Source organism: Anabrus simplex, chromosome 3, assembly GCF_040414725.1.
Source record: "Anabrus simplex isolate iqAnaSimp1 chromosome 3, ASM4041472v1, whole genome shotgun sequence".
Classification (NCBI taxonomy): Eukaryota; Metazoa; Arthropoda; class Insecta; order Orthoptera; family Tettigoniidae; genus Anabrus; species Anabrus simplex.
In genome coordinates, this window is record NC_090267.1 from 244,266,045 (window position 1) to 244,278,784 (window position 12,740).

At 40.8% G+C, this 12,740-nt stretch overlaps 1 protein-coding gene across 1 annotated transcript in view; it reads right to left on the reverse strand.

The window, feature by feature from the left end:
• Window positions 1-357: 357 nt before the first annotated feature.
• The window catches only part of LOC137498900 (brachyurin-like), a 60,179-nt gene continuing 47,796 nt past the window's right edge, over window positions 358-12,740 (reverse strand). Inside the window, exon 7 of the mRNA XM_068226647.1 lies at window positions 358-566. Within this exon, the coding sequence (XP_068082748.1) occupies window positions 420-566 (147 nt within the window). The 3' untranslated portion in view covers window positions 358-419. The remainder of the gene's footprint in view (window positions 567-12,740) is intronic.

A 12,740-nucleotide genomic window follows, 5' to 3' on the forward strand; every position in this document is an offset into this window, starting at 1 on the left:
TCCAGCCTGGATTCTTGTACCCATTCCGGGGATTTATCAGCCTCTTGCGTCTCAGCCTGGCTGTGCAAAGCTATCAAGTGCAACTTGGCGATCACCAGTTTCCTTGACGAAACGAGTATTATGGAATGATTATTTCGAGATCGGCTCTCATTCTTAGGTAGTTTTGCTAAAAAAAATCCAGCCATTGTTATAATTTTAAAATATAGTTACTCTAACAGAAGAAAGAAGTTCGTCTGTGCACTGACGAACGTTCTAGCAAAGCGAGCCGGAGTTGTTCAATTCACTTAAATTAAATGTGAACTTCTGACCGCTGTACTATTTTAGGAATTAGGAAGGAAGTAAAAAAAAATAGACAAATTTAATTCCCACAACCACAATTATATTTGAAACCTCAATACACCTTTTACGTTACATTATTTTCAGATACCAGTTTTCTGCGTTATCCAATCTCTGAAGTAAGCCACGTTTGTGAACACAGGCGGTCCACTGTACCATACGCATTTTTCACCAAACGAGGTAACGCCAACCACCACATCACCAACGAACAAAGGACCACCGGAATCTCCCTGAAAGGAAAATATCAACAGTAAACTACTCCGATATCTTCGTTGCACGGAGATTTCAAGATAAATTGCATACTCTACTGTACGTTTATTCTCATTCTAGTGCGTGGTGTGTATGGATTAATACGAGAATTGCGACAGTGCGAAAAGCAAGTGCCGCATAGGATGCCAAACGTACTTAATTGAACCTCAACACTAGCATTTTTATAAACTTCTGTTTGTTGAGGGTGTTGTTGTTGTTGAATGTTTCCTGTAGGTACTCACCTGCCACTATACGCACTCTCTCTATTATACAGTAGTTGCTTTGTCTCTACAACTAACGAACTCAACATTTTTCAGAAGATACTGATCCTTTACGCCAGATCCGTACTCCTGGATATTCCTCTGTCTCGCGGAACACATTTGAATTATCCCTCTGCATTGCAACTAAGTGCTATTCTTCTTAGAGTCCAATGAGTCTACACTACAAGAGCAAGACCATGAACAACAATATACCGAAATCGAGACGATCAAGAAGCCTAATAATAATGGCGTTGGCCTGCGGGGAGGCCGGGTGCATGTCTTCCAATTTCACGTCCTATAGGCGACCTGCGCTTCTGTGAGAATGGGGCCCTATCTACGTGTATGATGAATTCTAATTCTGAAGACGGCACACACACCCAACCGCCGACCCACTGGAATTAACAATTAAGGTTAAAATCCCCGACCAAGCGGGCAATCGAACCCGGGACCTTCTGGACCAAAGGCCAGCACATTAACCATTTCGTCATGGAGCCGGACATCAAGAAGCCTAAGAAATGAGGATTAAATCCTGTCATCCAACTAGTTTACTTATGGTGTTGCACTGTGCATAGATTTTGAAGAGTTGCATAGACAACGTAATTGAAAAAATATTCATCCATTGCTGATCTGCTTATACACATAGAAGCCCTTACAGTTCATCGTGAACTCTGATCTAATACTGTAGTTAGAAACTTCTACAGACGTTTCCGTAATTCATTGTCAGAATAGGTTTTATTTTCTTTTATAATCTGAAGAGCATATTTATTAGTGATATTTAATTTTCTAGTCTTCTTAAAGAGCCTGTCTTATATTCTTACTTTTTTCTTGTTTCCTGTACAATGAACAACACTTGCTTGCTCTTGTGGGTCACGTCACAGGTGTATTAAGTGCAGAAGAACTTTGCTTGCGATAAAGCAGTTGTTCTTCTAGTCCTTCGCGAATCTGTTCTCTCAGTGGATGCTAGAGATAGAATACATCGAACGTACCCTCTGCTTGTTGTAAGAAGCAACTAAAAGGAGTGACTCGCTAGTTACTCTGAGCGTTAGAGTGTGAATTGGGAACAGTGAGGCCCTAGTTCAGTCTGACATTGCTTCACTTTCATTCCTCCGACTTCATTTATCAAGCCGTGAACTCCTAGGTCCCAAAAGACGTTGAGTTTACGACGCCAAGGAAGTTTTTATCTTTCACACCGTGGTGTTCGCATTTCTTTTCCGATGCATTCACACTTTAAGTGACCGGTCTCTCTATTACTTGAAATTGATTAGAATACGTGGTGATGATTTTCTAGTTGTACTTTTCCTTAAAATACTTATCACCATCCTCAAGTAAGACCGGACTGGGGAGGAGAGCACAATTCTGCTGTTTATGGTTCAAGAAAGTGGATACCACTCTGTTCTTGAGGCCACAAAAACCATTTATTACCACCGCTATAATTACAGCCATGAAACACAAATTACATGGCCCTGATTCTTTACTGTGTATTTGGATAGTTGGACTCAAACTCCCATAGGCCTACTACGCCTCTCTTTGCTCAACGAGCACTTCACGATCATGGTCGTTTCAATTCAACTAGCGTAACGGTTAGCAAAATTAACTGCCGTCGTCAGAGGCCCGTGTTCGATTTTCGGTACTGTCAGAGATTTATGAATGGCAGGAGGGCTGTTATGTTGTTAAAATGGTTCATGCAGCTCGTCTCCATTTGGGATGTGCCTGAAAAATGCTGCACACCTCGGAATGAGGACAACAATTCACTTTACTTCAACAGCTCAACGTTAAGTGGGGTTGATGAACTGACATCTTATAACAACTTCCGGTCAGCCGAGGAATGCAACGGAAAACTACTCCATCATTTTCCTACGACCATTTTCAGTAATTCTTCAGCTTCCTGTAACAGCTTACAGCTGGGGCATTAGCGATACAAACAGTCTTCGGGATGAAGACTCAACATGTTAACTTCTAGTATAGATTTTACGATAAATTACTCCGTCTTTTTGTCCATAATGTTAGCAGTGTTACAGGGTATGTATGGCTTACATTACTATACGAAGGTTAATTACTCACATGGATCAATGTTCACAATATATCTTCAGCTTTTATTATAAATGGCTTAAATTTATATCATAATTTTACACTTGGTTTTCTAACTTTGTCGTGAAAGTCCTACAATGATTGGTTTCCTTAATCTAGTAACAATATTGAGATCTAGTTATTTATTTGTATACTAACTTTAATTACTTTCTTGTGTACAATTGGAATGAACTATTATTAAGTATTACATTTTAACACTACAAACTATATCAACACATTTTCTTAAAACTTCCCATTGGCTGTCTTACGAGGAAAACAGTTTTAAGTCGCTATTGGCACTCCTCTGTGAAAATGTATTCGTATACTTCAAAATATAATTCAATTTTTGCATAATTTATCACTTGATAGCCCGCCGGTTCTCCCATGATCGTTAGGACGTCAAGTGTACAGTATATGGTCCGAGACCATGGTTAGCCGGTTCGTGTCCCGTTGGTCACAATACATTTCACCACCAGAATGTTGATCGGCAATGTGGGAGATGTGGTGGTATAGAATTTTTGGTCACTATACTCGGCAATGTTCATATGAAATTAGGGCATATGACGCTGTCCATGATTATTCGTGCGTCGGATGGGGACATAAAGCTTTGAGCAAACAGACTGGAGTAGGCTACGTGCCGACATCGGGTTTCGCTCCCTCCCTAGATCATCATCCACATGCGCAGGTCGCTCGTGGGAGTCACATAGATAGACCTGTACCAAACGAACCAAACAGGTCTTCGGACACTCCCGGCACTTAAATCCATACGATAAGTAAACCGCTTGATGTTATAACTTCCTGTTGTTTCTGGATTTCTTGCTGGAAGTTGCAGTAAAGCTCCAGGTAATTCATAAAGCTGAATTGGATATTACAAAATAATGTATTCATGCTTAGAACCTTGAAAATAGATCTCCTCAGTCACTATATTTTGAGGCATAGCATAAAGTTTCGCAGTTATGTAGATCTAGATGGCTTTCAATTTCATATCATAGTCACCTTCATATTTAATATTTATTTTATCAAATCAAACTCTCTATATATAACATACATATAAAATAAATATGTTTAAAATAAGAGTTTTGTCTCTTCATTGCTCAGAAATAAAGAAATTATCATTTCCGTATCGGTCGGATCAACAGTAAGTAGCAAATGCATGCATACACAGGCTGCATACACTCATATTCATAAAAGAAACAAAACACCTTGAAAGACTAGAGATAGGAAGTCCATAATCACAGGACATGTTCACTAGTGTGTTCTGCGGAAACGATTAGCATTTCAGTCACCTAGGTTCAGCATGTGTCATGTTGCCCAGTAGGCACTGGTTTCTCCAGGGGCACTGATAACTTCTTCCATGCGTGATGGAATCGACGCGTATAAGGCGCGAATGGCGTCGTGGTGTATAGCCACCAAACTGCATTCACCTGTTTCCACAGTTCATCTTTGGTGTTTGGCAGTGGCCAGACCGCTGCACCCATCGTTTCACCATATCCCACACAGTTCCAATTTGCGACAAGTCCGGTGATCGAAAGGGCCAGATCAACACTCTGACATCCTGTGACAAACAGGAATACACGTGTTCATGCAGCAACATGTGGACGCGCATTGTCCTGTTCAAATACGGTTTCTGGCATGTCGAGCAGGAAGGGTGTGGCTACGAGTCACAGGATGTCTTTCACAAACGTCACACTGGTTACAGTGACCTGGTCATGCACCAGCTGTGATTTGTGGTTGTACCTAATAGCCCCCACCACCATAAGGTCTTGAGTTGGTGCTGTATGTCTTGTGCGAATGCAGTCTTTGTGATGCCTCTATCTCTGTCTGCAGCGAACGAAAATGCGGCCATCATTTTTAAACAAACAGAACCTGGATTCATCCGAAAACACTATATGGTGCCATTTCTGTCCCCAGTGATGTCGTTCCATACACCATTGCTCTCTGAAATGTTTAGGCACATTAGTCAAATGTAGGCGGAGAAGTGGACGACGCACCGGTAACCCGGACCGTAGTAAATGATGACGGACTGTCACTCCTGATAGTGTACGATGTGTTACACTGTTCCACTGTTGCGCCAGAGCCGAGGAGGACGCAGATGTCCTGCAATGCCATTCGGATGAGGTGTCGATTTTCTCAGGGGGGTTAGTCTGGATGGTGCGACCAGACCCATCTCATCGTGTTCTACGGCCTCTTGTGAATCACTTTTTATACACCCACTGCACAGCCGACATACTTTGTCCCACACGAGCAACAATTTCCCGGATGGATGCATATGCCAAAAATGCGCCCTCTTTCAAGCTCACTGATTAACTGTACGGTTCTCGCATACGTCTGCGAGGTATCCTGCACGTCTGCTCATGTCACACTGATCCACTAACTTCAGTCTATAGCGACTACGAGAGCCGCAGGCACATTTTACCAGTTGATGGTGGTGCGCCGAGATATCGATGTGGAACGTGAACCTGAGGCCCGAGAGGCTTCAGATGCTAGTCATTTCTTTAGAACATACTAATGCATATGTCTTGTGAATACCGAGCTCGATAGCTGCAGTCGCTTAAGTGCGGCCAGTATCCAGTATTCGGGAGATCGTGGGTTCGAACCCTACTGTCGGCAGCCCTGAAGATGGTTTTCCGTGGTTTCCCATTTTCACACCAGGCAAATGCTGGGGCTGTACCTTAATTAACGCCACGGCCGCTTCCTTCCCATTCCTAGGCCTTTCTTATCGCATCGTCGCCGAAAGATCTATCTGTGTCGGTGTGACGTAAAGCAAATAGCAAAAAAAAAAAAGTCTTGTGAATATGAACTTCCTATCTCTAGTCTTTCAAGGTGTTCTGGTTTTTATGATCATTAGTGTGCATGCATACATACATACATCTGTCTACATTATGAACTGTTATGCCTTTCAGTGCTGAGTCTGCAAGACTCCATGAATTTACTAATGGCCGCCACAGTCCTCAATCTGCAACTAGTTTACTTTTGTATCTCTTATCTTTAAATCGTTAGAATACGAGATTAAACATCGTCGTCTTGGTCTCCCTCTATTCCTCTTATCCTCCACAATAGAGTCTTTAATTCCCTAGGTAACCTATCCTCCTCCATTCGCCTCACATGTTCCCAGCACTGGAGCCGGTTTATGCGTATATCTTCATCCATCTAGTTCATTCTTAATTTAGCCTCTATTACCTCATTCTGATCCAGTAAACTTTAGGACTAGAGCTTCTATTTTATTAAAGCTTCATATTCTACAGAAAGGTTATCGAGTGGATACTTAGGACTAGAGCCTCCATTTCAATAAAACGGTATGTCCTACGGAGAGCTTAGCCAGTGAATTTTTAGGACTAGAGCATCCATTGTATTAAAGCGTCATGTCCTACGGGGCTTATCCAATGCATTTTTAGGACTTCACCTTCCATTTGATTAAATATGTATGTCCTACAGATGTGATGTTTGGGACATCCCTGCGTGTTTTCAATTATTGAACTATGTAATTAATTGATAAGATGTATATATTTAACCACTGATAGGTCATGTTTAAATTAACATATATATATAGGGCTTTTATCATCCATTTCAATCATCGTTTCATTTCTATGTATCGCGGCTATAACGTATTCTGAACGAACAAATAATTGGGTAAAGTATTTCAACATCATTCATATTAATAACTTGCAGTAAATTTTCCAATAGCCGTTGTGAGGTGACCAGAGTCAGCAGGCTAATTTCAGACCATTTCCAGGAAAAGTACGTCATCTAGGTTACGAGAGACCTCACCCTCTCTACCTCATGACGCCCACTTTTCGAACTTAGCTACCTGACGCTTTATTTCAGCGGGAAAGTTCAGCCTATGTGAATGAACGTAATGAAGCAACGTTATGGATTCACAGCAATACATAGGAGAAGGGATGAGACCTCGAATCTTACTGTACCATGTGATATGGCTGATGGAAGGAGACTTTTGAACGGATATACTTCGGAGACAAGATCTGGAGTGGACATTCTGATTCTGATTCTGATTCTGATTCTGATTCTGATTCTGATTCTGATTCTGATTCTGATTCTGATTCTGATTCTGATTCTCACTCTTGGAAGACACTCTTACTGGGATTCTACGTCTGCACATCGGAGAAGTTTCTAACTTAGTTCACTTCGCATCTGAATAGTACCGTAGGATACTACTCAAAAGTTACTCTCATTGGGACTTGTTATCTCAATGACGAGAGGTAGTCAACGGGAGACCGGTTTTGACTAGTTTAGGGAAGGAGAGCTTTTATGATGAATTTAGCTACACTAGTGTTCCGTAATACGGAAGAATACAAGTGTATTCTCTCCGTGAACATAACCCATGGTGGTTTTGCACTTAAAATTAGGACTCATTACGACTTTATGTAAGGAGTAAAGTAGGAAGTGTTAAAGGCAGGAAAAGCATAAGTAGGACTGGAATCCAACAACAGATGAGGCAGCCTCTCCGAGAGATCCACCCATCTTCAGCTTCAAGACAACAGAGTCTACATATGGTGAGCTTATGGCATAAGTTACTGCAAGTCTTCGCGCAACAGTTCATTTTCTTAGAGTTAATTTCATTCAATTTTACTTTTGCTTCCGTAAGATCAGATTTCGTTAATACGCCGTTACGTCACGTTTTTCATCCTAATAAATAGCTGTTTTAATTTGTATGTTCTGAAATTTGTATTAATGATCCTTAAATTCCAAGTTAGTGTAATTAATGATTTGTGTTCCGTTCACCTCACCCCTGGGAGTTTTTGAGTCTCATTACGTATTATTATTATTATTATTATTATGATTATTATGATTATTATTATTATTATTATTATTATTATTATTATTATTATTATTATTATTATTATTATTATTATTATTATTATTATTAATAATTTTCAACTTTCGTTTTCAAGCCATAAACTTGAAGACTGGCGCCCATGGGATATTGTTTATGGAGAAACAATGAGATATCATTTATTTATTTTAATATTAAAGTGACCCGCCACGTTATAATTTTGTCAAACATCTGTGGGCCGAGTGGGTACGTCACACAGAGAGCGTATAGAGTTCATATCTCGGACTATACCTTCCTTTTAATTAAAGCAGCATGTCCTACGGAAATCTTATCCAAAGCAACTGTAGGACTAGAGCTTCCATTTCCTTAAAGCTACTTGTCCTACGGAGAGCTCATCAAGTGCATCCTCAGGACTACATTTCCCATTTTATTCAAGATGCATGTCGTACCGAGAGCTCATCCTGTGCATCATTAGGGCCAGAGCTTCCATTCGATTAAAGCTTCTAGTCCTACGGATAGCTTATCCAGTGCAACTTTTGAACTAGAGCTTCCATTTTATTAAAGCTGCATGTCCTACTGAGAGCTTATCCAATGGATTTCAGGACTAGAGCTTCTGCTTCATTAAAGCTCTGTGATACAGAGGGCTTATTCAGTGCATCTTTAGGACTAGAGCTGCCATTTCATTGAACCTGCATGTCCTACGAAGAGTTTATCCAGTGCTTCTTTAAGACTACCAGAAGTGAACCCTTCCGTTGACTCGCTCTCCTGGAATACGACTGTATTTCTCTAAAACAATTTATATTGTTGGCTACTGATTTACTCAATAATTGCATAGTAGATCTGACATGAACATGCCCACTGTAATTGATTACATTACCATTGTAATATACCTCAGCATTTGTGTGGAAATTATTTCGCACGCATTTTATGATATGAACAGCTTCTGAATATGTCCAAACTCTCCTAAATAAAAATTTCTCATTTCGTTCTACAAATTTACGAATATATCCAAACATTTGTATTGGATTGACTGCAGTCGGAAGTGTAAGGATGACCCTAGCCCCGGCTTCCTCGAACTGGATAATCACTTGAATAAATATTTGAGACGTAATTTCAGCTGAAATAACATTTAAAATGGCATATTCAGCGTCAGGTTGTACCCACTTTCGCAACAGTGTTAGGGTCAAAAACATTAAAGCATGACTTGCGAATGGGTTCTCAAAAATTGTCTGGAAAGTATAAGTAAAAAAATCAACTTAAAATGGACAATTTGTTGAACTGTATTCCCTCGTAGATTTTCACTTCGTCAAAAATAACGACTTCCATCGAGTTCGTGGAATCAATTCTCAGTGGTTTCCATGGTGATGATGTCAATACCGTATGGATATTTAAGATCTTTTACCATATTTCTGAGATGAGATTCGGAATGTATTGGTAGCAACTCCCATTTCAAACAACGCCTGTAGCCTTTCGGCGACTTAATCCTCAAAATTAAACTGTATAGAAGAAACACAATATAGTATAGGTTTCCTTTCTTATTTTTAAGTCGCATGTTTTAACCATTGTGCCTATGACATTTTTACATCAATTTTAGTGTGGTTCTGCCTTTTGTTAGCTAATTGCCTTGCCTTCAATCTTAAAAAAATCAACAAATTTGGAAAAGTAGTATTAATTTCCACTTTCGTTGGGTAGTTCAACCGGTTTCCCTAAATAAGAAACGAATCTGATGTTATTTTAACTGTACCGCAAAGAGAGAATCACGTACAAAGCAGCTATATGAATGTTCCCGGTTTAGGCATCGAACTCATTCGCTTCTCAAGTCCTTCTCACTTTTTACATGTCTAAAGAAATGCTAACCTTCTCATTTTCTGTAACCTGATCTACATCCTGAAACGAAACACGAAGACACATCTTCGTGTATCAGGAATACGAGAGGCCTGACACTAACAGTACAATACTTAAATCAGCATTAATAAATTTGCGCACATGGAGACAAATTTAATTCGGAAATAGAAATGATATCCAAGTAGTTAAATACAGGGATTCTGCGGCCACTCCACCTCCGGCTCCCAGGGGCCCGCTCCACCTCCGCCGCACGGGAGGCCTTCCCAGGGGCTCGCACCTCCGCAGCCAGAGGCCTCTTCCAGTGCTGCCAACTTAACTTCACTAGCGCGAGATTCGAATCAGTAAACAAATCCACGTGCTTTTTTGAAAGCCACCGTGCTTTTTGACAGCTATCATCCATAACAACGCATTGCTTACATCAGTGCTAATATCTTAACTGGAGAAAACCTTAGTGCTGCCAACTTAACCTTACCAGCGCGAGATTTGAATCGGTAAACAAATCCACGTGCTTTTATGACAACTGTTATCCGCCATCTTTAATCAACAGAGCACAGTGCTGCCCTCATTAGCTACATATCTTTGAAATGTGGTGGCGGATAATTTGAAAAATGCTTTTTGACAGCAGCCATCTTTAATCGACAGAGCACAGTGCTGCACCCTTTAGCTAGATACTTTTGAAATGTGGTGGCAGGCATTTCCAGGATACAGCAGCCATCATTAATCAAGAAAGCACCATGCTGCCCTTTTAGCTACATACCTTTGAAATGTGGTGGCGGCAATTTGAAAAACTCCACGTGCTCTTGTTTGGAAACAAACTTACGTGCTTTTTGACAGCTGTCATCCACCATCTTGCATCACAAAACTCAGTGCTGCACTCTTTAGCTATATACCTTTGAAATGTGGTGGCGGCAATTTGAAAAATTCCACGTGCCCTTATTTGGAGACAAAGCCACGTGCTTTATTGACAGCTGACTTCCGCCATCTTTATTCAACAGAGCACCGCGCTGCTATCATGCGGGCAATTTCGTCAGCTGTCATTCGCCATCTTTGATCCACAGAACCCCGTGCTGCCCTCTGTATGGCTACTACATTAATCATGAAGTAGCGGGCAATTTGAAAAGTTCTGTTAGCTGTCATCCGCCATCTTTAACCAAGAGAGCACAGTGCTGCACTCTTTAGCTACTTACCTTTGAAATGAGATGGCGGCAATTTGAAAAATTCCACGTGCTCTTGTTTGGAAATAAACCCTCGTGCTTTTTTGACAGCTATCATCCGCCATCTTTAATCAAGAGAACACCGTGTTGCACTCTTTAGGTACGTAACTTTGAAATGTGGTGGCGGATAAATTGAAAAATGTTTTTTGACAGCAGCCATCTTTAATTTTCAGAGCACCGTGCTGCTATCTTTATCGTAGTAGCGAGCAATTCCGTCAGCTGTCATCCGCCATCTTGCTTCGCAAACTTCAGTGCTGCACTCTTTAGCTACTACCTTTGAAATATGGGGGCGGATAATTTAAATATTCTACAGGAGCCATCTCTCAACGCTAATTGCACAAGATGGCGGCTATACATGACTCCTTAAGGGTGCTTACGCAAGATGGCTGCTATACATAGGTTCTTATGAGACACCCTTGGGATGCTTGCGCAAGATGGTGGCTATACATGGCTCCTTATGAGACGCCCTAGGGATGCTTGCTCAAGATGGCGGCTGCTCTTATGAGACGGCTTAAGGGTGCTAGCACAAGATGACTTGAGACGCCCAAAGGATGCTTGCGCAAGCTGGCGGACACAAGATGGCGGCTATACACGACTCCTTATGAGACGCCTTAAGGTTGCTTGCGCAAGATGGCTGCTGCTCTTATCAAGAAAGCTAGCTTAGAGGCTAACGTGCCGTGCTGGTTCGATTCATTAAATATCGGGCTTAAATGCAAAATGTCAAAAATCTCGAAAAGGTACGTCGTAGAGCAAAACGGATAACATTTTTCTGCCTAATACTTACGTTCGCAGTATGAGGAACATGATAGCATAAGAAAAACATAGTCTAATGATGAGATCAACGGTTCGGTTCCTACTTAGGCCCTTTGACATTTGCTCTGTTTTAGCTTGTATTGAAGCAAATTTTTGTAACATGATCAGGTCTAGCTATGGTAGAGAGTATAACGTGCCGTGCTGGTTCGATTCATTAAATTTGGGGCTTAAATGTAGAATGTTAAATATCTCGAAAACGGTACGTCGTAGAGCAAAACTGACTTCGTGCTTTTTTGACAGCTATAAAGCGGTCATCTTTAAACAATAGCGGTTATACACAAGCTGTTAAGGCCTCTTCCTATGTCAAGGCATTGCTCTATCGAACAAGTTTAAACCTGCATCGCGAAGGCAAGAGTGTGCAGCGATAATATCATTATGCTTGTTTAGACGTGCAGGTGACAAAAGAAACATAACAAGACTAGAATTAAACGCTGTACTCGATAAAACATGTGTTTAGAACATTGCTTGGTGTGTTCAGAACAATAAATAAGTGATCAAGTCTACAATAGAACACTGTAGAGGAAGAGTCCTTTCATTCTTTTTGCCCTTCTGATAAGACGTAACCCCTGGGTTCCGTTCCCTATCATGTGTGTAGCACGATTATTTTTCGGTTCAGTATTTTGCTGAGTAGCCTTCGCCTGCACAAGCTACATGCTTGTAACCCATGCCATCAGACTAAAACAAAAATATGTTTCCGAACCGATATTTTATGTTACATGTATATGCGATAACTTGTTCAACTGCTAGGGACTTAAATGTAAGAGGTGTATTTCTTATAGCACTAAGCGTTCTGTTTAATTTTACTTTCCGCATGAGCTGCATGCTTGTAACCCATGCCAACAGATTGAAACAATAGGTTTCCTGACTGATATTTCACGGTACATGTTTATGCGATAACTTGTTCTACTGCTTTTCGCACAAGACAAATGATAGAAGGCAAATCATTTGAAGTTGTACTTTTGCTATATCGTTTACCGAGCTAGTTGGCTACTCAGTATGTACACTGCCTTATGCATAAGATCGCGTAGTATGTTCGATAGAGATATGCCTTAACCGAGCGAGGTGTGGAGGAGGACGTTATAACAGCCCCTATCTTGCACAAGCTGTTCAGAATTCTAGTCTTATTATTTCCTTTTTTCTCTGTTCGAATCCATCTTCCTAGAA